At 43.2% G+C, this 22,607-nt stretch overlaps 1 protein-coding gene and 1 pseudogene across 3 annotated transcripts in view; one reads left to right on the top strand and one right to left on the bottom strand.

The window, feature by feature from the left end:
• MEAK7 (MTOR associated protein, eak-7 homolog) overlaps window positions 1–22,607 on the bottom strand; it is a 35,583-nt gene that overhangs the window by 7,744 nt on the left and 5,232 nt on the right. For 2 of the 3 annotated variants that reach the window (XM_068528730.1, XM_068528731.1), the window contains exons 2-5: window positions 14,532–14,709; window positions 12,216–12,446; window positions 11,709–11,853; window positions 1,972–2,394 (exon numbers count right to left, since the gene is read on the bottom strand). In XM_068528730.1, the coding sequence (XP_068384831.1) occupies window positions 1,972–2,394; window positions 11,709–11,853; window positions 12,216–12,446; window positions 14,532–14,684 (952 nt within the window). In that variant the 5' untranslated portion in view covers window positions 14,685–14,709. Of the gene's footprint in view, window positions 1–1,971; window positions 2,395–11,708; window positions 11,854–12,215; window positions 12,447–14,531; window positions 14,710–19,838; window positions 19,862–22,607 lie in introns of those variants that run through there. The other variant, XM_068528729.1, reaches the window with a different exon arrangement.
• LOC137753272 (c-Myc-binding protein pseudogene) lies at window positions 15,772–16,264 on the top strand (annotated as a pseudogene).

Genomic DNA, 22,607 nt, shown 5'->3' with positions numbered 1-22,607 from the left:
CCCACGCGCTGAAGCTCTAACGCGTCCCTGACGGACAGCACTGCACACGTGCTGTCACAGCTCGCGGCTGGGGGAATTCAGCGCGTCCTGTGCGACCCCACTAGAGAGGACGCTGGAGCCTGCTTCCCCTGGACTTCACCCCCCCAACCCCTACCCAGTCCCTGGGCTGATCGTGCTCTGCATCCCCTCACTGTAATAGACCAGCTGTGACGACAGCTCTGTGCTGAGCCCCCGAGTCCTCCCAGCGACCCACTGACACGTGGGTGGTCTTAGGGACCCTGACACGGTGGGGAAGGGCTGGTAGCAAGAGCTGGATTAAAGATCTAGAACAATCTAAAACCTAGAGAAAACCAAATCCTGGAAACAACAGGATCTCGGGGATGGAGGCACCCAGCCTTCACACCATGATCCCTTCCACCCACCCCAGACAAGGGCCACCCCGCCACTGCTAAAACCTCTCCCGTAATGGCACCTCTGCACCTGGACACGGCTCCCCAACCAGCAGAAGCTTCTCTGGTGCAAAGAAGATGGGAACAATTCCAGAAGCGTGCAGTCCCATAGAGGACCGCAGGGAGTAGCTGGCACTCGTGTGGTCGGGAAGGCTTCCTGAAGGAGGTGACCCTGGACTGAGTCCCGACAAGGAGCTGACTGTGCAAACAGGTGGAAGAGGGAGAAAAAGCAGCATGTGCCAAGTCCTGAGATGAGAGCGCAGCCTGTTCTGGAAACTTTGGGTAATTCAGTGAGACGGAGCCCAGAGCACAGGGCACAGTAGAGGTCGTGAGGCTGCAGATAAAGGATTCACCATTCTGAGCGCACTGGGGGTCTGTCCAAGGGTCTCCAGGGGACAAGCACCACGGCAGGTGGGCTGGGATGTGGCAAATGAACTGGACGGGTGAGACCAGGAGCCGAGGGCCAGGCAGAAGGCACCTGCAGCGATGCAGGTGAGAGTGGGGTGGAGAGAAGGGGGAGCGGGGACGCAGGCGGCGTGGATGCAGCTGACAGCTGTCTGGCTACGATGTGCAGCCCCCATCCCAGAGGAGCACGTGGCCTTTCTCCCCCGCATCTCAGGACCCTGGGTTCTCCCACTGACCCAGCCAGGGAGGGTGTTAGCCTCGCCCCCTCACCGGGAGGGACCCTCCCTGGAACTGCGTCGGCCAGGCTGCCCCGTTTAGCTGAGGGGAGTGAGGACAGGCCTGTATCTGGCTGCTCAGAGCCACTAGGAAAAGCCCTCCATCTCACAGCTGTTGGCCCCCAGGAGACCTTCTGAGAACACAGACTCGGGCAGCCCAGGGCAGGTCCCAGGGGACACACAGTGACATCAATCCCGGGAAGACAGGTTCACCTCTGAGTACGAGAACAGGCCACTGCCAGGAGATGAGCGTTTTCAGAGTCCTTTAAGAGCGTTTATCAGAGCAGTTCTTTGAGGAGGGGAAGTATTTCATCAGGGCCTCTCATCCAGGGCATTCAAGGTCTAGCAAAGAGCTTCCAATCTCCAGCAAAATCACAAAACCGAAAAACTACGGGCAGAAGCAGCAAAGCAGACCCACACAGGGGGTTCCAGGAAAGGAAGATGGTCCCCCGAGAAAACACACCCCACCTGCAAGAGCCGGTATCTCCCAGTCCCCTACGCAGCACCTACGGCCCAGCCTCGCCCGTGGTCAGGACCTGGCATCGCTTAATGATTCTGATCCACTGTTTCCTCACCTGAAATCCAGGGGTGAGGACAGCTGTCCTGCTTACCTGACCCTGCAGCCAGAATCTATAAAGAAATCCATGAAGTTAAACCATCGTAAAGAAACGCCACGTTTCACTCTCCTCCCAAACACGTCTAGCAAAACACTCGCGGGAGGAGATGGAAGAAACCCGCACAGCCGCTGGCGGGGCTCGGAGGTCTCCACACGGCAGCCGTCCGACCAGAACTTGTAATGAGCACTGGTGCTACCACGTGGGGTTGTGGTGGCCAAGACTTACCTTGAAACTGAGGTTTGACCTCCCAGGAGCAGGAAGCAAAGCCACCGAACACGTGGCCGTCACGGTCCTCGAGCAGCACCACGCAGGGCCCCCAGTGTGCGATGCGCCCACAGAGCTGCGCGAAGCTGTGCCCGTGGAGCTCGGATGAGAAGAGCAGGCGCCAGCAGTGCCGCTGCTCCCTGGGCAGGTGGGAGTTGATGTAGATGACGGACAGGACATCCAGGACGCTCGCAAACTCCCGCTCCTGGTCGTCTTGGCCCTCGGGGACCAGGGTGGCCAGATCGAGGGACGAGCACAGGAGGAGAAAGCCTTGCTGGATGACCACGCTCAGGAACGTGGCCACGAGGGGGGCCCTGAACACCCAGTCCTCAACCGTGGTTCGGTCACAGTCTAGCTGCTCAGGCCCCAGAAGCTTCTCACCGTCTAGCGGAGGAGAAAACGGTATTAGTGGGCGATGACGTCGCCCTTTATCTACTTACCTAAACCTGCTCTGTGCAGCGGGGGAGCCACGTGCGGTTCATCTGCATCGAGATGCACAGTAAGTGTAAAATGCACACCCCATTTCAAAGGCTTGGCGTGAAAAAGAAAAAGAACGTAAAATATCTCACTTTTTTTTACATTGATTGCCTATGTTAAAGTATATTTTGGACAAATTCTTAAAATTAATTTTGCTTGTTTCTTTTCGGTATTTCCATGTGGTTACTGAAATATGTAAAATTTCATATGTGGTTGGCTTTGGAGTTCACATTCTGTCTCTGTCGGACAGTGCTCATCTAAACAATTCAACATCGACACTCTTACCTTTTCTCTCTGCTCCAAGCTGCATTTCAGAGACACAGGAGACAGCTACACCCTCACCCCAGGGCCCCAAGACTCCCCAGCAATCCCTCCTGAGAGGGCTACACCAAAAGCCACTAGTCCTAACAAAATCATTTGGAAAGGATTTAGAAAGTGTGCTGTCCTCCGGCTATGGCAGGGTAGTGGTTGATTACTTCCTGGGCACCCCTCTAGTTTATCTGGGGAGAACGGGTTTCATTAACTACAAATTATACTTAATTGTTTCCGACCAGCAGCCATCATTCTGATTTCCGTCTCTTACCTACTAAGAACAGAGGTGACATGGAGGTGATACCAAAAGACAAGCTATTGGTACTTCATTCATATATATAGATATACATATATATATATACACATACATATATGTATATCTATATATATGTGTATACATATATATAAAAAACAGTATTATACAGTATGTCATTATTCTTTCCAAGTTCCAAATACCTCACTTAATTTTTCAAACTGTGTTTAAAAATCCAGCTTTATAATAAAACAGTAACACTTTTATAAAACGAATCTACTTTGCAAAGAGATTCACCACAAGGTATTTTTAAATCCCAAGTAAATTTAATTATATACTGTTTCTCAGCCAACAATAGCAGAATATATATTCTTCTCAAGTGTACCTGGAATATTCTCCAGAACAGAACATATGTTAGGCCATAAAACATGCCTCAATAAATTGAAAAGAACTGAAATTATGTAATGTATGTTCTTCAACCACAATGTAATGAAATTACAAATCAGTAACAAGGCAATTTGGGAATTTCACAAACACATAGAAATTAAAGAATATACCTCTAAACAACCAACAGGCCAAAGAAGAAATCACAAGGGAAGTTAGAAAATACTGAGATGGGGACTTCCCTGGTGGTGCAGTGGATAAGACTCCACGCTCCCAATGCAGGGGACACGGGTTTGATCTCTGGTCAGGGAACTAGATCCCACATGCATGCCGCAACTAAGAGTTTGCATGCCACAACTAAGGAGCTGGTGAGCCGCAACTAAGGAGCCCGCCTGCCACAACTAAGACCTGGAACGACCACATAAATAAATATTTTTTCTTGAAAGAAAGAAACTACTGAGATGAATGAAAACAAAAACACAATATACCAAAACTTACGGGATTCAGCTAAAGCAGTGCTTAAAGGGATATTTATAGTCATAAATGCCTATATGAAAAAGAAGAGAGATCTCAAATCAATAACCTAACCTTCTAACTTGAGAAATGAGAAAAAGAAAATCAAACTAGCGATCAGAATCAAGATGGTCAGTAGTAGGACATGGAACCCACCTCTTCCCACAAAAACATCAGGAATACATCTATGAATGGAACAATGCTCTCAGAAAACTAGCAGAAGACCTCAAACACCTCAAAGGACAAGAAAGATCTCCATGTAACTGGGTAGGACAAAGGAAAAAAAAAAAAATAAAGGAAGTGGGACGAGACCTGTGCCCCTGGAGGGGGTGGAGCTGAAGGAGAGGAGAGGTTCCTACACCCAGGGAAGCCTCACAGGTGGGGAGATCAGCCGGGACAGAAAGGGAGCTTCAGAGGCTTGGAGGAGAGCACAGCAACCAGTTAGTGGCAGGCAGGACAGAGAGAGACCTACACGGACGGTTGTGCCACCGCCCTGTGTGCCCCAGCCTGAGACGCGCGTCCGCTGGTATGGGTGGGGGCTGGGTGCTGTAACACGGGGTTTAGAGGACAGACCCAGGGAGAGGACTGCTGTTGGCTGTGCGGAGACAGCCTGAGGGGGCTGGAGTGTGGGGCGCAGCAACCAGGAGTGTTTGCGGAAGAACCCCGGGCCGCCACGGAAGTGAAGCGCCATTGTTAAGCGGCATGCCAAGGTAGAGGCGGAGCTGCCATCGCAGCCTCTTTCCCCACCCGCCGGCTCCTGCCTGTGCAGCCTCCAGGACAGGCTCCCGCCCAGGCAGGCTCACACACCCCGGCCACCCCGGTCCCCTCCTGCCTGGGCAGGCTCGTGTGCCCCAGCCACTGCCCTGGTGCCCCCAGAAGCAGAAACCAGTGGGTTGCCCATGCGCAGAGGTGGGGCTGAAATCACAGCTGAGGCCCACGGGCCGTGTGACTTAGGAAGCAGAGCTGAAATCTCTCCCCACGGCTGCGTGAACCTTGGATTTATACCTCCACGGCCGACTTTGTAAATTCAGTGCCTGTGGAACATCCAAACGGACAACTGGTGCTCTCGCAGCTGGGACGGGTCTGGCCTTAGCAGCTGTGGGCTTTGTGGGCGCGTACATGCAGGGGCTGGGCTGGGCCAGGGTCTGAGCTGCATCCATAGCTCCCACAGTGGGTCCAGGTGTGTAACTACTGCAGTCCTGGGACCTGACTTCAGTGGATCTGTGCTGGTGGCCTTGTGAAAACAAAGCCTGAGAGGCCCCAGTGCTGACTGCTGGCACACCCACAGTTGAGGTGGGGCTGAGGGCAGTGCCAACAACGGTGCACTTTGTGAGCCCGCACAGCGGGTGAAAGGTGACACACTCACAGGTGAACAGCTCCAGCAGAGTAATACTCAGTGGCTCCTCTCCCAGTGGGAGCGCTCCAATCCTGCCTATTCTTGCACTGCAGATCAGAAACGCAGCTCAGAAACAGAGCTAGGGGCTTCTACACCAACAACTAGAGAGCAGACCCTGCCCTGGAAGAGCAGTGACAACCACAGAGGGAAGAGGGGTCCCCCCCCACTCACTGTCCAGTGCAGGCTCTGGTCACCGCAACACCAGTCGCACCTCCCATCAAGGGGATAACAGCCAGCACACACTGAGGAAAGAGGCAGCAGGCATCCATACTAAAAACAGGCCTTGCACCAAAAAAATATTAAACCCATGCAGGCTACACAGGGACACTCCCACATAAAAACAGCCCTCCAAGACCACAGTAGATAATTGTTTCTCCTATACTCACAGAGCAAGAGAAATATAAGTAAAATGAAGAAGCAGAGGGCCCACTCCCAATTAAAATATCGAGAGAATTCCCCTGAAAGAACAAACATGAAATAGGCCTCTTCAGTCTAATAGATACCAAGTCCAAAAAGGAGATAATGAAAATACTGAAGGAATTAAGAAAGGCTATCGATAGAAATGCAGACTACTGTAAAAAGGAACTAGAAACTATAATGAGGAGTCAAGAAACATTCGAAGATTCATTTGCTGAGACGAAAGCTGAACCAAAGGCTATGAATAGCAGAATAAATAATGCAGAAGAACGAATAAGTGGTCTGGAAGATAGAGTAAAGGAAATCACCCAATCAGGACATCAGACAGAACATCAAGTGAAAAAAATGAAAGCAATATAAGAGACCTATGGGAGAATATAAAGCATGCCAATCTACACATAATACGTATCCCAGAAGGAGAAGAAAGAGAAAAGGGGATCGAAAATGTATTTGAAGAAATTATGGCTTAAAACTTCCCAAAGCTAAAGAAGGAAACAGATATCCAGATACAGGAAACACAGAGGGTCCTGAACAAGATAAACCCAAAAAGGCCTACACCAAGACATATCATAATAAAAATGTCAAAAGTTAAACATAAAAAGAGGATTCTAAAGGTAGCAAGAGAAAAACACAGAGTTAATGACAAGGGAACCCCCATAAGGCTATCAGCTGATTTCTCTACAGAAACGTCGCAGGCCAGAAGGGAGTGGCAAGATACATTCAAAGTCCTGAAAGGGAAATATCTGCAACCTAGGACACTCTACCCGGCAAGATTATCATTTAGAATAGAAGGAGAAAAAAAGAATTTCTCAGACAAGTAAAAACTAAAAAAATACAGCAATCCTAAACCTATCCTAAAAGAAATATTGAAAGGTCTTCTCTAAATAGAAAAGTAGTAAGAATGTATAGGAAAGAGAAGATCACAATTATTTTTCTAGAATGTGTTTGAGCCTAAGTGACTACCAGTCTAAAGCAAGTAGATAAAGGAAGGGGTTAACATACTTGAAAAACAGGGCAACCACAAATCAAAAACATACAACAGATTCACAGAAATCAAAAAGAAAAAACTATAAGCATAACACAAAAGAAAAGCATCAAACCACAAAAGGAAAAGCAAAAAGAAAAAGGGACAAAAGAATATAAAATCAACAGGAAAACAAGGTTTAAAATGGCAATAAATATATATCTATCAAAAATTACCTTAATGTCAATGGACTAAATGCTCCCATCAAAAGACACAGAGTGGTAGATTGGATAAAAAAACAAGAGTCTACAATATGCTGCCTACAAGAGACCCACTTTAGGGCAAAGGACACACATGTATTAAAAGTGAGGGGATGGAGAAAGATACTGCATGCAAACAGAAATGAAAAGAAAGCAGGGGTCGCAATACTCATATCAGACAAAACAGACTTTAAAAAACAAAGGCTATAAAGAAAGATAAAGAAGGACACTATATAATAATAAAAGGATCAATACAAGGAGAGGATATTACATTTGTCAACATATATGCACCCAATATAGGAGCACTCAAATACAGAAAACAAATACTAACAGACATAAAGGGAGAAATTGACAGGAATATAGTAATAGTAGGAGACTTTAACACCCCTCTCACATCAATGAACAGAGCTTTGAGACTGAAAATCAATAAGGCAACAGAGGTCCCAAATGATACATTAGAACAGTTAGACTTAATTGATATCTTCAGGACATTTCATCTAAAAAAAAAATACATTCTTTTCAAGTGCACACAGAACATTTTCTAGGATTGACCACACACTTGGGCACAAAACAAGCCTCAACAAATTTAAGAGTACAGAAATTATTTCAAGCATCTTTTCTGACCACAACGGCATGAAACTAAAAATCAACCACAGAAAAAGAAACGAGAAAAAAACAATTACATAGAGACTAAACATGCTACTAAAAAACCAATGGGTCAGGCTTCCCTGGTGGCGCAGTGGTTAAGAATCTGCCTGCCAATGCAGGGGACACGGGTTCGACCCCTGGTCCAGGAAGATCCCACGTGCTGCAGAGCAGCTAAGCCCGTGCACCACAACTACTGAGCCTGCACTCTAGAGCCCGCAAGCCACAACTACTGAGCCCGTGTGCCACAACTGAAGCCCACGAGCCTAGAGCCCTGCTCCGCAACAAGAGAAGCCACCATAATGAGAAACCCACGCACCGCAACGAAGAGTAGCCCCCACTCGCCACAACTAGAGAAAGCCCGCACGCAGCAACGAAGACCCAACGCAGCCAAAAATAAAAATAATAAAATAATAATTAAAAAAAACCAATGGGTCAATGATGAAATCAAAGAAGAAATTAAAAAATACCTTGAGCAAATGACAATGAAACACAACCATACAAGAACTATGGGATGTAGCAAAAGCAGTTCTCAGAGGGTAGTTCATAGTGATTCAGGCCTTCTTTAAGAAACAAATAGCTCAAATAAACAACCTAACACACTACCTAAAAAATTTAGAAAAAAGAACAAACAAAACCTAAAGGAAAAGATAATAAAGCAAAGGAAAGATAATAAAGATCAGAAAGGAAATAAATAAAAGAGAGATTAAAAAACAAATGAAAAAATCAATAAAACAAGAGCTGTTTCTTTGAAAGGGTAAACAAAATTGACAAACCTTTGCCCAGGCTCACCAAAAAGAAAAAGAGAGAAGACCCAAATAAACAAAATAAGAAATGAAAGAAGAGAAATCACAACAGATACCACAGAAACACAAAAAACCATGAGTGAATACTATGAAAAATTATATGCCAACAAATTTGACAACCTCCAAGAAATGGACAACTTCCTAGAAACATAGAGCCCACCAAAACTGAATCATGAAGAAAGAGACAACTCAAACAGACCAATCACTAGAAAAGAAATCAAATCTGTTAAAACAAACAAACAAACAGCAAACAAAACAAAACCTGCCTAAAATAAAATTCCAGGACCATATGGCTTCACAGGCAAATTCTACCAAACATACAAAGAAGAACTTATACTGATCTTTCTCAAGTTCTTCCAGAAGACTGAAGAGGAAGGAACACTCCCAAAGACATTCTATGAAGACACCGTCACCCTGATACCAAAAGCAGACAAAGACACTACCAAAAAAGATAATTACAGGCCAATATCTTTGATGAATATAGATGCAAAAATTCTCAACGAATAATTAGCAAACCGAATCCAACAACACATAAAAAAGGTCATACACCACAACCAAGATGGATTCATCCCAAGATCACCAGGATGGTTCAACATATTCAAATCAATCTACATGATATACCACATCAACAAAAGAAAGGACAAAAACTACATGATCATCTTAATAGATGCATAAAAAGCATATGATGAAATTCAACACCCATTCATGATAAAAGCCCTTACAAAATTGGGTATAGAGGGAACGTATCTCAACATAATAAAAGCTATTTATGACAAACCCACAGCCAACATAACACTCAATGGTGAAAAACCAAAAGCCTTCCTGCTAAAATCTGGAACAAGACAAGGGTGCCCACTCTCACCACTTCTCTTCAACATAGCATTGGAAATCCTAGCCACAGCAATCAGACAAGAAATAGAAATAAAAGGTATTCAACTTGGTAGGGCAGAGGTAAAATTATCATTATACACAGATGACATGATAATATATATAGAAAACCCTCAAGACTCCACACAAAAACTACTAGAACTGCTAAACGAATCCAACAAGGTAGCAGGATACAAGATTAACATAAAGAAATCAATTGCATTTCTTTACACTAACAATGAAATACCAGAAAGGGAATGTAAACAAATAATCCCTTTTAAGATCACACCAAAAAAAAAAATACTTAGGAATAAACCTCACCAAGGAGGTGAAAGACTTATATGCTGAGAACTATAAAACCTTAATAAAGGAAATTAAAGACGATTTAAAGAGGACTTCCCTGGTGGCGCAGTGGTTAAGAATCCGCCTGCCAATGCAGGGGACATGGGTTCGAGCCCTGGTCCAGGAAGATCCCACATGCCGCAGAGCAACTAAGCCCGTGTGCCACAACTACTGAGCCTGCGCTCTAGAGCCCACAAGCCACAACTACTGAGCCCACGTGCCTAGAGCCTGTGCTCTGCAACAAGAGAAGCCACCACAACGAGAAGCCCATGCACCACAATGAAGAGCAGCCCCTGCTTGCTGCAACTAGAGGAAGACCGTGTGCAGCAACAAAGGCCCAACACAGCCATAAATTAATTAATTAATTAATTAATTATTTTTAAAAAGATGATTCAAAGAAATGGAAAGATATCCCATGCTCTTGGATTGGAAGAATATTGTTTAAATGGTCATACTACCCAAAGCAATCTATAGGTATAATGCAATACCTATGAAATTACCCATGACATTTTGCACAGAAATAGAACAAATAATAATAAAATTTATATGGAATCATAAAAGACCCAGAATTGTCAAAGCAATCCTGAGGAGAAAGAGCAAAGCTGGAGACCTAACCCTCCCAGACTTCAGACAATATTACCAAGTTATAGTAATCAAAACAGCATGATATTGGCACAAAAACAGGCATATAGATCAATGGAACAGAAGAGAGAGCCCAGAAATAAACCCACACACCTATGGTCAATTAATCTTCAACAAAGCAGGCAAGAATATACAATGGAGAAAAGACAGTCTCTTCAGCAAGTGGTGTTGGGAAAGCTGGACAGCTGCATTTTAAATCAATGAAGTTAGAATACACCCTCTCACCATACACAAAAATAAACTCAAAATTACTTAAAGACCTAAATATAAGACAAGACACCATAAAACTCCTAGAAGAGAACATAGGCAAAACATTCTGTGACATAAATCATACCAATGTTTTCTTAGGTCAGGCTCCCAGGGCGATAGAAATAAAAGCCAAAATAAACAAATGGTACCTAATCAAACTTAAAAGCTTTTGCACAGCAAAGGAAACCATAAACAAAACAAAAAGACAACCTACAGACTGGGAGAAAATATTTGCAAATGATGTGACCAACAAGGGCTTAATTTCCAAAATATACAGATGGCTCATACAACTCAACAACAACAACAAAAAAACAAACAACCCAATCCAAAAATGGGCAGAAGACATAAGTAGACATTTCTCCAAAGAAGACATACAGATGGCCAAGAGGCACATGAAGAGATGCTCAAGATCCCTGGTGGTCCAGTGGTTAAGAATCCGTCTTGCAATGCAGGGGACTCTGGTTCAATCCCTGGTCAGGGAACTAAGAACCCACATGCCATGGGGCAACTAAGCCCACGTGCCACAACTACTGAGCCCATGTGCCACAACTAGAGAGAAGCCCACACACTGCAATGAAAGATCCTGCGTGCTGCAATTAAGACCTGATGCAGCCAAAAATATATAAATATTTTTTTAAAAAAGAGTAAGAATGTATATATTCATATATATATATAACTGAGTCACTTTGCTGTACAGCAGAAATTGACACAGCATTGTAAATCAACTATACTTCAATAAATTGTTTTTTAAAAAAAGGAAAGAAAACCAAACTAAATCTAAAAGAAGCAGAAGAAAGGAAATAAAAGACTTGGATGAAGATAAATGAAACAGAGATTAGACAACAGAGAAACCCATAAAACCAAAAGTTGGCTCTTTGAAAATAACAAAAAGTGAACAAACCATTAGCTAGACTGACCAAGAAAAAAGGAGAAGAATCAAATGGCTAACATCAGAAATGAAAGCGGGGACATCACTACTGACCCTGCAGAAATAAGGATTATAAGGAAATACTATGAATGACTGCCCACAATTAAGTAATCTAAATAGTCCTCCAGAGTTGGAAGACTCACATTTGCTGGTTTCAAAACTTTAGTACAAGCCTACAGTCATGGAGATGGCGTGGTACCACTCTACAAGGCCAAGGTCTAAGGACTAAGGCAGGGCACTTGCCTTGAAGCTTCATCTCGGAGCACAGCTGAGCAGCCAGCACCTGCACCCTGGAAAGGGAGCCTGGGGCCTGCTTCTGAGTCCAGCCTCTCAGCTCCTGTCTGTAGTTTAGCACGTGTGCCACAGAGCCAACCAGATCCTCTGTAAACTTGAAGACCACAATTTTACCATTAATCGTATTTCTGTTGTGACCTATGACCGACATCATATCAACATGGGGAAGGGCGTCTCATCTCTTTAAGGCCAACTGTGATGGACCGCAATACGGAACAGATCATGTAACTTGGGTAGTGACTCATTTTTCTAATGATACCTTTGGCTGGTCTAGATTGCCAGTGCCTTTTTGTCCAGGAGTTCTGACCTCAACCAGTGACGTGGTCTAGGTACCCGCCCCCCACCAGGGTGGACTTGTGCACAATGCCTCCATCAGCTGCTTAATCGTCCTAGGTCCCCCACCAAAGGACACCAAGACTGCTTGGGATGGCTGCGAAGGGCCTGGTGGCCTTTTACCTTTTGGACCTCTCTTGCTTTCACAGGACCTTCTGTGGCAGAAATCATTTTCAGGATCACGAGACTCTTCTCCTCGGCATTTCCTTTCAAAAGGTGGGACATGGACACTGTGAACTGCTCCCGGGAGATGCGCTCACTGGGCCCCTTGGTCTTCCCGGTCACGTCCACCCTCCGCATGCCCTCAAACAGCCTGGTGACCATCTCTGCGGGAAGAGCTTCCCCCACGTGGCTCTGTGGGGACAGGTAGGTGAAAAGGTCAGACAGGGTGCCAGTCAAATGAGGCAGGGTGATGGAAAAACAGCTAAGGGAGAAAGACCAACCACTGCCACCAGCACATAACCTTCCTAGATCCCCAAATGCACCATCTCTCCCCGCCTAAGGGCATCATGACACCCCAGGACCCACACACCTGACGCGTCCTGGCTTGTGGCTCAGCTTGGCCGTCAGACTCTTCCATCGTCTGTTCCCATCCTGCCCTCCAGACTTCCCAGTCTCCCCAGACTGGCCGTGTCATTCCTGCCTCCGGCCATCGTCTGCTCTTCACTCTGCTTACAACATCTCCTCAATTCTAGATTCTAGTAGCTGTCATTTGCATGTCTAACTTTATTTCCATATGGAACATACGGTCTGTGTAGTGCTAAATTGGTCTCCTCTATATTATGGACTTCCAAATATATTAGCTAGCTTTATCAATCCGAGTTCTTTGTGCTCAATATGCATTGGAAAGGGGGGGGGGGGAAGGATAAATTGGGAGACTGGGAGTGACATATACATACTACCATATATAAAATAGATAACTAATAAGGTCCTACTGTATAGCACAGGGAACTCTACTCAATACTCTGTAATGACCTATATGGGAATAGAAGCTAAAAAAGAGTGGATATATGTATATGTATAACTGATTCACTTTGCTGTATAGCAGAAACTAACACAACACTGTAAATCAACTACACTCCAATAAAAATTTTTAAAAATTAATAAAATCTAGTTCTTGGGACTTCCCTGGTGGTCCAGTGGTTAAGACTCCACGCTGCCAATGCAGGGGGCATGGGTTCAATCTCTGGTCAGGGAACTAAGATCCCACATGCCACGTGGCACGGCCAAAAGATTAAAAAAAAAAAAAAATCTAGTTCTTAATTGTCTTGCCAGTAACATTCTGTAAATATCCTTTTCTCTTTTTTTTTATTTTTTATTTTTTATTTAATTTTATTTTTAGCTGCACTGGGTCTTCGTTGCCGCATGTGGGCTTTCTCTAGTTGCGGCACGTGGGGGCTACTCTTCGTTGCAGTGGGCTCCTCTCACTGTGGTGGCTTCTCTTGTGGAGCACAGGCTCTAGGCCCGCGGGCTTCAGTAGTTGTGCCACGCGGGCTCAGTAGTTGTGGCTCGCGAGCTGCAGAACACAGGCTCAGTAGTTGTGGTACACGGGTTTAGCTGCTCTGCGGCATGTGGGATCTTCCTGGACCAGGGCTCAAACCCGTGTCCCCTGTACTGGCAGGTGGATTCTTAACCACTGCACCACCAGGGAAGCCCCACCCTATTTATCTTGATAAACACCTGTGAATGCTGTCACCAACTCAGCAGTTAAGTCCCTAAGTGGCCTGTCTTGTTCTGTCTACTCCAGCATCGTGGGCGACCCAGCAGACTGGGGTGCTTTTGGTCTAGTGGAGATACACACATGATACACACACACACACACAAGCTGTGACCCCAATCCTCCCTGGCCTGTTTCCTCAACTATAAGGTGAGTATGTTGGGGTGGGCCGATGAGGTCTTTTCGCTGCTGTCTCGCTCTGAGCACCCAAACCACCCAAACGCGTGGCTAAGAGCCCCATGGAACGAGGCCAAAAGATGGGTAACTGGGCAGTTCTCACTCGTTGTCAGGTGAACCTTGACTCTGAAACTTCGTTATTTTGTTAGGAAAACCACAAAACTCCTAGGACGTCAAATACTTACGAATCCTAAAGGCCAAGGTGGACTTGAAACTTTGCAGTTATCGGACCCACAAATACAGCTAAGGGCAGCCTGTCACTCGTCTGGAGGGAAACCGGGGACAGTGGTTCAAGAGACAGCAAGAGGCCAGCCCCTCTAGTCAACCTCAAGCGCGAAAAGTCCCCAAAACACTGTGACACGAAGGCTGAGCAGAGCAGCTGCAACACAGACCACAGAAGCCACAAAGCTGAAAATAGGTACTATCTGTCCCTTTCCAGAAGACACATCCCTCAGTGTTCCCACACCTGTCCTACAGGAACAGACAGCCAGTTTTGGCCTGACCCCTCTCCAAACTAAACATGGACTTCTGACTGTTACTCTTGCCTTCAGTGCCTGCAGAGAGAAGGATCTGGGCGAGGTACTGGAGCCAAGTTCCTCTGACGACAGAGAATCAAACAATCCGTCAATCTCGGCCTGCTCCTCAGGAAGAAACCGCGAGGAGAAACTCTGCCCCGGGTGGCTCTTGCTATTCCCCATCTGTCCTTGTAGCTGGCAGGATTCTCTGCAGAAGGAAAGTTCACACCCAGTTAGGAGGGACATCAAAATGTAATAATCACAGAAAATAGACATCGATAATTCTATGGTCAAGGTAATCAATACTGACCTACTTGCAAAATGCAGCTACAACACATCAGAGCTATGTAATGTTGTTTCAGTGTGGTAGAAATTAATGGTCGACACAAAGTGGGAAAACCCAATTCTAATTCCTCTCACTGCCTGAGGCCTGCTCATAACTGCCAACCAACAGTCTGGATTTCTTTATTCGAAAACAGTTTCTAAGCTAATGTAACTAAAATGTAGAAAAAACAGGATTTCAATCTAAATATTCATTTTTTAAAAGTCTGAGTTGAAAAAATAATGTATAAAGCTGGATGATCACACATATTTAAATAAAATCAACACCCTGCAAATATCACCTACAGAGCAGATGTGCTATTAGACATGTTTTTCCCTTTGTGATCCTGGCTCCACCTGGCTGGCTGTATGGTCTTGGGCAAGCAACCAAAACTCTCTGTGCCCCAGTTTCCTCGTTTGTAAAGTGGGGATAATCACAGCCCAACCTCAGATGGCTGTGATCATGGTTGGCCAAAGCTGTGCGATCAGGACTTCCCTAGTGGCGCAGTGGTTAAGAATCTGCCTGCCCATGCAGGGGACACAGGTTCGAGCCCTAGTACAGGAAGATCCCACATGCCGCCGAGCAACTAAGACCATGCGCCACAACTACTGAGCCTGCACTCTAGAGCCCACGAGCCACAACTACTGAGCCCGTGTGCCACAAGTACTGAAGCCCATGCACCTAAAGCCCACGCTCCACAAAAAGAGAAGCCACTGCAATGAGAAGCCCGCAGACCACAACGAACAGCAGCCCCTGCTCGCCGCTACTGGAGAAAGCCCACATGCAGCGACGAAGACCCAACGCAGCCAAAAATAAATAAATAAAATTTGTTAAAAAATAAATAAATAAGTAACATACAAAGGAATTCCCATAACATTATCAGCTGATTTTTCAGCAGAAACTCTGCAGGCCAGGCTGCTCCGAGCCTGCCCGCCACGGTCTCCGGCGCCCGCTACACCGCCACCGCTGTCACTATGGCCCATTACAAAGCCGCCGACTCGAAGCGCGAGCAGTTCCGGAGGTACTTGGAGAAGTCGAGGGTGCTGGACACGCTGACCAAGGTTTTGGTAGCCTTGTATGAAGAACCAGAGAAACCTAATAGTGCTTTGGCTTTTTTAAAGCATCACTTAGGAGCTGCTACCCCAGAAAATCCAGAAATAGAGCTGCTTTGCCTAGAATTGGCAGAAATGAAAGAGAAATATGAAGCTATTGTAGAAGAAAATAAAAAACTGAAAACAAAGCTTGCTCAGTATGAACCACCTCAGGAGGAGAAGCGTGCTGAATAGGATTCTTCTCAGTTGAAAAGACACTGAAAAATGGTTTTGTATGACTTGAATAGTTTGTATAGTATATAATCTTTTCCGAACAGATGCTATAGCACTCTTTTAATATGTTAAATTCACCTATCACACTTTAACTGTTATAAACACATATACTTAGAATCACCAATAAAAACTCAATATAACTTTCTTCGGGTCTTAAAAGCAGGAGAATCAAAAGGGAATCCTGAAAAAAAATCTAAACACAGCCATCTAATTCATTACCTTAAAAGACATTCTGTTTATTAGTCTGACTAGGAATGATGGTACTGGTTGTATTCTAGCCGAGGAAGTTTAGCATGGAGCTATTCCTTGGTTTAGTTCAGGATATGAACACAGGTACAGTCATTCTTTAAAATGAAGATGACAGTGTTGTTTATATTTTCTGGAGGCAGCTGGAGAGATCTGTGTGACATAAGATACTGTTGCGTGGGGTCTCATGAATCTTCTGCTCTTGTTTATATAATGCGGAACAAATGACTCTTCTTTGCCACCACTTTGCCTTAGGTAACTGTGTGTGTGCCAGTGTGAACTCTGACACCATGTTTCCTTCTATGCAATCATGCCCTATCTGATAATGTCAGCTTGCTTTGCTATGTGCTTCCGTGGGTCCCAGTTGCACATTGGCCTTTCTGTGTTGTTTTTCAACTTGCTATAATAGCAGTTATCCTGACTGTAATCTATATAACTTTAAAGAGAATCACACTGTTCCCCTGCCTTACTTGTTGCTTAGCTGAACACAGAACAGAGGCAATATAAAATTCTGGGTTCACGCACAAGCTGGGACAAGAAGGGGAATGAGTCATATATCATGGAAAATTATAGTTTGCGGGTATAATTATATAGTGCCTTTTTCCCCTCAAAGTATTTTTCTAGCCTTGAATTCATTTTATCTTCATTATCCCTGTGAAGTAGGTAGGCAAGTATGAGGGGAGGTGGGGTGCTGAATTTTCAGACCAAAGACTGATATGAATACAAATCATTTACTAATTGTAGAACCTTGGGCACATCAGTTAATTGCTCTGAGATTCACTTTCCTCATCTGTTAAATGGGAATAATGTCTGCGCTGCCTACCTCACAGGGTTGTTGTGAGGGTCAAATGGAATGTATGTGAAAGATCTGTAAATGGTAAAGCACTATATTCTTGTTAAAAACAAAAAAAAAAAGAAAAAAAAAGAAACTCTGCAGGCCAGAAGGGAGTGGCAGGATATACTTAAAGTGATGAAAGAGAAAAACCTACAGCCAAGATTACCCAGCAAGGATCTCATTCAGATTCAATGAAGAAATCAAAAGCTTTTCAGACAAGCAAAAGCTAAGAGAATTCAGCACCACCAAACCAGCTTTACAACAAATACTAAAGAAACTTCTCTAAGTGGGAAACACAGAGAAGAAAAAGATCTACAAAAACAAACCCAAAACAATTAAGAAAATGGTAATAGCAACATACATATCGATAATAACCTTGAGTGTAAATGGATTAGATGCCCCAACCAAAAGATACAGACTGGCTGAATGGATACAAAAACAAGACCCATCTATATGCTGTCTACAAGAGACCCACTTCAGACTTAGCAACACATACAGACCGAAGGTGAAGGGATGGAAAAGGATATTCCTTGCAAATGGAAATCAAAAGAAAACTGGAGAAGCAATACTCGTATCCAATAAAATAGACTTTAAAATAAAGACTATTACAAGAGATAAGGAGGGACACTACATAATGATCAAAGGATCAATCCAAGAAGAAGATATAACAATTATAAATGTTTATGCACCCAACACAGGAGCACCTCAATACGTAAGGCAAATGCTAACAACCATGAAAGCAGAAATCAACAGTAACACAATAATAGTAGGGGACTTTAACACGTCACTTACACCAATGGACAGATCATCCAAACAGAAAATAAATAAGGAAACACAATCTTTAAATGACACAATAGACCAGATAGATTTAACTGATATTTAAAGAACATTCTACCCAAAAGTGGCAGAATACACTTTCTTCTCAAGTGCACATGGAACATTCTCCAGGATAGATCACATCTTGGGTCACAAATCAAGCCTCAGAAAATTTAAGAAAATTGAAATCGTATCAAGCATCTTTCCTGACCACAACGCTATGAGACTGGAAATCAATTACAGGAAAAAACCTGTAAAAAACACAAATACATGGAGACTAAACAGTGCGCTACTAAACAACCGAGAGATCACTGAAGAAATCAAAGAAGAAATAAAAAAATACAAAGGAACAAATGACAATGAAAACACGACGACCCAAAACCTATGGGACACAGCAAAACCAGTTCTAAGAGAGAAGTCTATAGCAATTCAATCTCACCTCAAGAAACAAGAAAAATCTCAAATAAACAATCTAACCCTACACATAAAACAACTAGAGAAAGAAGAACAAAGAAAACCCAAAGTCAGTAGAAGGAAAGAAATCATAAAAATCAGAGGAGAAATAAATGAAATAGAAACAAAGAAAACAATAGCAAAGATCAATAAAACTAAAAGCTGGTTCTTTGAGAAGGTAAACAAAATTGATAAACCCTTAGCCAGACTCATCAGAAAAAAAGGGAGAGGACGCAAATCAATAAACTTAGAAATGAAAAAGGAGAAATCACAATTGATACTGCAGAAATACAAAGGATTATAAGAGATTACTACAAAGAACTATATGCCAATAAAATGGACAACCATGAAGAAATGGACAAATTCTTGGAAAGGTACAATTTTCCAAGACTGAACCAGGAAGAATTAGAAAATATATCCTAAAAAATATAAATATTTTTTGGTAAAAAACATACCTATCACAAGAAATGAAATTGAAACTGTAATTAAAAATCTTCCAACAAACAAAGGTCCAGGACTAGATGGCTTCAGAGGCAAATTCTATCAAACATTTATTTATTTATTTATTTATTTTTAATTTATTAATTAATTTATTTATTTTTGGCTGTGTTGGGACTTTGTTGCTGCCCGTGGGCTTTCTCTAGTTGCGGCGAGCGGGGGCTACTCTTCGTTGCGGTGCGTGGTATTCTCATTGTGGTGGCTTCTCTTGTTGCAGAGCACGGGCTCTAGGAGCACGGGCTTCAGTAGTTGTGGCTCGCAGGCTCTAAGAGCGCAGGCTCAGTAGTTGTGGCACACGGGCTTAGTTGCTCCATGGCATGTGGGATCTTCCCAGACCAGGGCTCGAAGCTGTGTCTCCTGCATTGGCAGGCGGATTCTCAACCACTGCGCCACCAGGGAAGCCCTAACAAACATTTAGAGAAGAGCTAACACCTAACCCTTCTCAAACTCTTCCAAAAAATTGCAGAGGGAGAAACACTCCCAAATTCATTCTATGAAGCCACCTTCCCCCTGATACCAAAATTAGGAAAAGATATCACAAAAAAAGAAATTATAGGCCAATATCACTGATGAACACAGATGCAAAAGTCCTGAACAAAATACTAGCAAACAGAATCCAACAACACATTAAAACGATCATACACTATGATTAAGTGGGATTTATCCTAGAGATGCAAAGATTCTTAAATATATGCAAATCAATCAATGTGATACACCACATTAACAAATTAAGGAATAAAAACCATATGATAACCTCAACAGATGCAGAAAAGGTTTTTAACAAAATTCAACACCCATTTATGATAAAAACTCTCCAGAAAATGGGCATAGAAGGAACCTACCTCAACATAATAAAGGCCATATATGACAGACCCACAGCAAGCATCAAACTCAATGATGAAAAACTGAAAGCATTTCCTCTAAGATCAGGAACAACACAAGGACGTCCACTCTCTCCACTCTTATCCAACATAGTTTTGGAAGTCCTAGCCATGGCAATCAGAGAAGAAAAAGAAATAAAAGGAATATAAATTGGAAAAGAAGAAGTAAAACTGTCACTGTTTGCAGATGACATGATACTATACATAGAAAATCCTAAAGATGCCACCAGAAAACTACTAGAAATAATCAATGAATTTGGTAAGGTTGCAAGATACAAAATTAATGCACAGAAATCTCTGGCATTCCTATACACCAACAACGAAAAGTCAGAAAGAGAAATTAAGGAAACAATCCCATTTACCATCTCAACAAAAAGAATAAAATACCTCAGAATAAACCTGCCTAAAGAGGCAAAAGATTTGTACTCAGAAAACTATAAAACACTGATGAAAGAAATCAAAGATGACATAAACAGATGGAGAAATATACCATGTTCTTGGATTGAAAGAATCAATATTGTGAAAATGACTATACTACCCAAAGCAATCTACAGATTCAATGCAATCCCTATCAAACTACCAATGGCGTTCTTCACAGAATTAGAATGCCATTACAATTCGTATGGAAACACAAAAGACCCCGAATAGCCAAAGCAATATTGAGAAAGAAAAACAGAGTTGGAAGGATCAGGCTCCCCGACTTCAAACTATACCACAAAGCTACAGTAATCAAGACAGTATGGTACTGGCACAAAAACAGAAATATAGATCAATGGTACAGGACAGAATGCCCAGAGATAAACCCACGCACATATGGGCACCTAATTTATGACAAAGGAGGCAAGAACATACAATGGAGAAAAGACAGCCTCTTCAATAAGTGGTGCAGGGAAAGTTGGACAGCTACATGTAAAAGAATGACATACACTCCCTACCACCATACACAAAAATAAACTCCAAATGGATTAAAGACCTAAAAGTAAGGCCAGACACTATAAAACTCTTAGAGGAAAACATAGGAAAAACACTCTTTGACATAAACCACAGCAAGATAATTTTTGACCCACCTCCTAGAGAAACGGAAATAAAAACAAAAATAAACAAATTGGACTTAATTAAACTTAAAAGCTTTTACACAGCAAAGGAAACCATAAACAAGATAAAAAGACAACCTTCAGAATGGGAGAAAATATTTGCAAATGAAACAACAGACAAAGGATTAATCTCCAAATATACAAACAGCTCATGGAGCTCAATATCAAAAAAACAAACAATCCAATTAAAAAATGGATGGAAGACCTAAATAGACATTTCACCAAGGAAGACATACAGATGGCCAAGAGGCACATGAAAAGATGCTCAACATCACTAATTATTAGAGAAATGCAAATCAAAACTACAATGAGGTATCACCTCATGCCGGTCAGAATGGCTATTAACAAAAAATTTAGAAACAACAAATGCTGGAAAAGGGAACCCTCCTGCACTGTTGGTGGGAATGTAAATTGATACAACCACTATGGAAAACAGTATGCAGGTTCCTTAAAACACTAAAAATCGAACTACCATATGACCCAGCAATCCCACTACTGGGCATATACCCTGAGAAAACCATGATTCAAAAAGAGACATGTACCACAATGTTCATTGCAGCCCTATTTATAATAGCCAGGACATGGAAGCAACCAAAGTGTCCATCGACAGATGAATGGATAAAGATGTGGCACATAGATACAATGCAATATTAGCCATAAAAAGAAACAAAATTGAGATATTTGTAGTAAGGTGGATGGACCTAAAGTCTGTCATAGAGTGAAGTAAGTCAGAAAGAGAAAAACAAATACTGTATTCTAATGCATATATATGGAATCTAAAAAAAAAAAAAAATGGTACTGATGAACCTAGTTGCATGGTAGGAATAAAGAGGTAGACATAGAGAATGGACTTGAGGACACGGGGTGGGAGAGGGAAGCTGGGGCAAAGTGAGAGTAGCACTGACATATATACACTACCGAATGTACAATAGTTAGCTAGTGGGAAGCAGCCGCAAAGCACAGGGAGATCAGCTCGGTGCTTTGCGATGACCTAGAGGGGTAGGATAGGGAGGGTGGGAGGGAGGCTCAAGAGGGAGGGGATATGGGGACATATGTATGCATATGGCTGATTCACTTTGGTGTACAACAGAAACTAACACAGTATTGTAAAGCAATTATACTCCAATAAAGATCTATTTATAAAAACAAAAGATAAAAAAAATAAAGGAAACTCCAGGTACCACAAAAAAAAAAAAGTGAACAATTCAGTGGCATTTGGGACATTCACAACATTGTTAGACCACCACCTTTATCTAGTTCTAAAACATTTCCATCACCCCAAAAGACACCCCACACCCGTTAGCAGTTATTCCCCATCCCTGATCCCTCAGCCCCTGGCAACCACTAATGTGCTTTCTCTGTGGATTTGCCTCTTTCAAACATTTCATGTAAATGAAATCATCCAGTACATGGTCTTTGGGGTCTGGCTTTTTTCAGTCAGCATAATGTTTTAAAATTTCATCTGCATGGTAGCATAATCGGTACTTCATTCCTTTTTATGGGTGAATAATATTTATGGTAGATGGAGATACCGTCTTTGGTTTATCCATCCATCCGATGATGGACATTTGGGCTGCTTCTATCCTCTGGGTGTTGTGAACAGTGCTGCTGTGAACATATGTGTACACATACTTGT

This window comes from Eschrichtius robustus, chromosome 19 (assembly GCF_028021215.1).
Source record: "Eschrichtius robustus isolate mEscRob2 chromosome 19, mEscRob2.pri, whole genome shotgun sequence".
In the NCBI taxonomy this organism is placed as follows: Eukaryota; Metazoa; Chordata; class Mammalia; order Artiodactyla; family Eschrichtiidae; genus Eschrichtius; species Eschrichtius robustus.
Note: the sequence above shows the minus strand (reverse complement) of the source record. Positions and strands in the feature narration are given on the sequence as shown.